At 36.8% G+C, this 3948-nt stretch overlaps 1 protein-coding gene across 2 annotated transcripts; it reads right to left on the bottom strand.

The window, feature by feature from the left end:
* Nucleotides 1-215: 215 nt before the first annotated feature.
* On the bottom strand, nt 216-1913 carry MS3_00002144 (uncharacterized protein). Of its 2 annotated transcripts, none has more exons than XM_051209718.1 (2): nt 636-1913; nt 216-589 (listed from the first exon to the last, which is right to left on the bottom strand). In XM_051209718.1, exon 1 carries the CDS (start codon nt 1811-1813, stop codon nt 953-955), a length of 861 nt encoding a protein of 286 aa, XP_051075177.1. In that variant the 5' UTR covers nt 1814-1913; the 3' UTR covers nt 216-589; nt 636-952. The 2 variants fall into 2 exon arrangements, with proteins under 2 accessions (XP_051075177.1, XP_051075178.1); XM_051209719.1 differs by having other exon boundaries at nt 216-1680; nt 1713-1913.
* Nucleotides 1914-3948: the final 2035 nt, after the last annotated feature.

The following is a 3948-nucleotide window of genomic DNA, read 5'->3' as shown; positions in this document are numbered from 1 at the left end:
ACATCTTATTTGTAGTTACGTATCATAGATTCTGCCACTTATTCATTTATTTCTGGGCAGATCACACTTTTGTATCTCAGAATTATCAATTGTTTCTCCCAAAATAAATATTTGGAAAGTGTATAAAAGCATCCAAGGGAACAGATGGATTGTAATAAAACTTATTCATTAAGCTATGTATTTGTCTATAGTAAGGAAACACTTGTGCTACATACCACGGTTATCGTACCTAAATTTTAACCCAATACGTTTCCTAAAACCGTCCAGACTATCCTGGGAGAACTGCACCATCATATCACATGATTTTAACAGATCCCGTTTCCTTATTGTGTGGTTTAGAAAATCGCTGTCTATATTTATCTATTTATTTATTTGAACACATAAATATTGGTAAAAAGGGGCACCAAATACATATGCGCTCAGTTTAATCTGAAAATTAGATCGATTATCTTTTCTCCATTATTTAACCTTTGACAAAGTTCACCAGCAAGTTCCCTAGTGGTATTAAACAATCCATTACATAAGTGCTCCGAGATGCTAAACTTGTTAGTCATTAGCCTATACTCCTGGGACATTAATTCAATAGACACTATGAACAAAAACATAAGTAAAAACAGCCTGGCTATCAGTTTTACCTCATTCCAAGTTGTTATCATGGATGCATGAAAAAATCGACGTTCAAATAAAATTGTCGAGAAACCAACTACACATTGCCGTTAAACCAAATCAAGGCTTTGTATTTAGCATAGACAAAGTTTGTTTTTTTTGGTAATCGGTTTTCCTGAAATACGAGGACTTCACAATTTCGCATAACTAAGAACGAGAGAATTTCTGGAAAGTAACAGTTTTTTAAAGCTTTATTAAAACAATAACGGTCTATTAGTTAGTATAAATAAAAAAGTAGACAAGCAAAGCAAGTAAGACAGAATCTTAGTCTCGGGATGAACTATTTTCACGTTGTCGTTACATTGATACCAAGCTGTTTCCACGCAAATTCATACTCTCGTAATTCCTCGAATACCTTAAGAATATATTTAAACCTTGAAAGAGATATTAGCGCATCAGTCCAGTCCGATCTGGAAATTAGATTGATTATCATCTTTTCCTCATCATTTAATCTTTGACGAAGTTCACTGACAAGTTCTCTAACGGTAGCAGACAATTCACTAAGTGATTTCTCAGAACGACTGGGATTCAAAACATCGCGAATCACCTCCTCAACCTTCTCCCTGATGTTCATTACTTCTGATAAAAACTCTGTATTATCCGATTTCTTGAAATCTACGTTATCAGTTGATACACCATGAAGATGAAGGAGATATTCATAACGATCAACGGGCTTTTGTAGACAGCTATATGCTTTGTTTACATAGGCTGATGCATCTGAAGCAAGGTCTTTTTCATACTGTGTTTTCGCACTAAATTTGTCAGGGTGTAGCAATTTCTGGGTTTGTCGCATCCGATCTCCTAGATCGATTACATCTATCACAGGTTCCGGGTTTGGATAACCAAGAACATCGAAATAAGACCAATGGGGACTAACTGGCTGCACTTTTCCACATTCACAAAAGAAAGATAGGTCTTTTACTAACCTGCTGCAGCTCCAGCATGTACGAAAACTTGACGCAGAGTTGTGAACATATGAAGCGACGTAGGAACAATTATGCCTACTTAAAGATACTGCGAGACGATTAGTATTGTACGAAAAATACTTGTGACAGTGACACGGAAACGCAAGACTACGGCATCTACATAACTTTGAAAACTCTAAAAGCGTCAAGCAGCTAAACAAACGTAACGGTAACGCAGACATCACAAAAGCCGCCCTAAATGCTAAAATGTTGAGGCGACGTAGCTTAGTATACTAGCCTCCCAAATAAAGGTAAAAAGCGCAATGATGCATTTTAACCGCCGTTATTTTCAGTGCCGTGGAGAATCAGTCTCTTGTTGAAAATATAAAGAGAAGTCCCGGATAATGTGTGTTGTCGTTGATAACTCCAGTAGTTTCTGACTAATATTTATATTTGTGCTTTATGAACAGATGAGTGAGTAAATGTTTTAATTATTTATTCTGTGAACTTTTGTTTGCGCCTAATCTCTTGAACTGTTCAGATATTACTATTAAGAGTTAGGGTGTAGGAACTGTAGTTCTGGTCTAGCTTATACGTCATTATTATCATTATTCATACTTTTCACAACTTTATTTCACTCGTATAGTTCTAACTGTTGGCAACAAAAAGTCACTTGTATCAACCTTCTAACCTCCTTCATAAAAAATATTTCCTTTGTTGTATATGAACTGCTGACTAAATTATTGCATTAACACAGCGTTGTAGACTAAATTTGCATAAGTTCAAGATTAATTTAAGCCAAATACGTAGTATTGTCTGATGAAGACTCTAAACGAGATCTAAGTGCAGGAAATTCATAGTTCAAACTCACCGTAAATTTCCAGCATTCGTATCTTCTGTTTGGTCGTGGAACTCAGCGATTGGAAATTAGGTAGGCAGTGGTCAACTAAGCAAAACACTAATAGATAGTTTCTGACGGAAGATAGTTGACAGTGGTTAAGCAGAAAGATGAATCTATAATCGACAGTTAACCTTGTCTCGCTTATACCAGTGGATAAGTTGCAAACAGATGTGCATTCGTGTTGCATTCTGACTGTACTTACGAGTGGTTGATGTTTTAACAGACATATTACATTGGAACATTTACATAATCCTAATGCGTTCTAACGAACCACGGTAGCTTATTATAATCGTAGTTGATTGGTTAGCTCTATCGATTGAACTAATCAACGTTTATTTGAAGCAGCGAAAGTTCATAGTAACTGATTAACATAGGCGACGATAGAAATGAAAAAAAGTATAGAATGCAATAAAGAAAAGGATAATAATGATAGGTTGCGTTATTCGAAGTCTTGCTCACCAGTGTAGATCACCAACGTAGACGATCTCTGTCGAATGATCGGAGATCTACTGGAGTTAAACATCGAAGTAACACCTAGCTGTGCGCATCCAACTTGGTTTACCTCTTCGACGTATCAAAATTCAATGGCTGTTTTGAAGAGCGTATAACACAAAGGACGTTATTGTGAAGATGCTTTAGTAACAATGAGTACAGAGAAGATAATGAGACCACTATCATATGGTCCACTCCATCGTAACGATAAACTGACACACGTTGCTTGTCCTTGAGCTTGACAGGGATTGATGATCCGTTCGATATCCGGTGGCCCGATTGCCGGATGATATGTACAATTATTTTCTACTAAGATATTAGTACTGCTCTAATAATAGACCTAATCCTAAATTTGTAGATTTGTCATGATATAACTGCCTAATCTACAAGATTTTACGTGGATGTCACACCATCGACTACACCAACTCACTGTATCGTATCAATTACCAATACATGATGTAGAACAAGGTTAGGCTAGAGAAAGAACAATATATTTAATATGAATAGAAGATATAAGGTAACATTCAGCAGAGACCACGCCTGCACGGCCGAGCCATGCCACTCGATCAACTCCAGTCAATTCATTATTCTCGCCTTCTCCATTGTTAGGTATTTCTCCGCGTTAAATATTGAATATCTATTTTCTGAGTAGTCTCGTGTTCACAGCTTTGTGGATTGTGTGGCTATTGTCCAATGCCACTACACTACTCTCCCACCAGAATCAACGTGATGTTGGTTCGATACCAAATTGGATGGGATCGTCGCGCGCCGGAGGTTACCAAGGATAATAAGGATCCTCCGGGTATTGATAAGCTGAAAGATAAATCAAAAAGAAGGCGGCAGCTTCTGGTCGGAAAATACATGTAATAATTTTAAAATATCTGCCTTCATGCCTAACATGCTTGAAATGAGAATTTGGGTGAAGATTATTTGAACTATAAAGAATGGCATAACAATAATAATAATAATAAAACGATGCGTGCT

The sequence above is a fragment of the Schistosoma haematobium genome, chromosome 1, assembly GCF_000699445.3.
Source record: "Schistosoma haematobium chromosome 1, whole genome shotgun sequence".
NCBI classification, from domain to species: Eukaryota; Metazoa; Platyhelminthes; class Trematoda; order Strigeidida; family Schistosomatidae; genus Schistosoma; species Schistosoma haematobium.
This window is presented reverse-complemented; position numbering and strand designations above follow the sequence as displayed.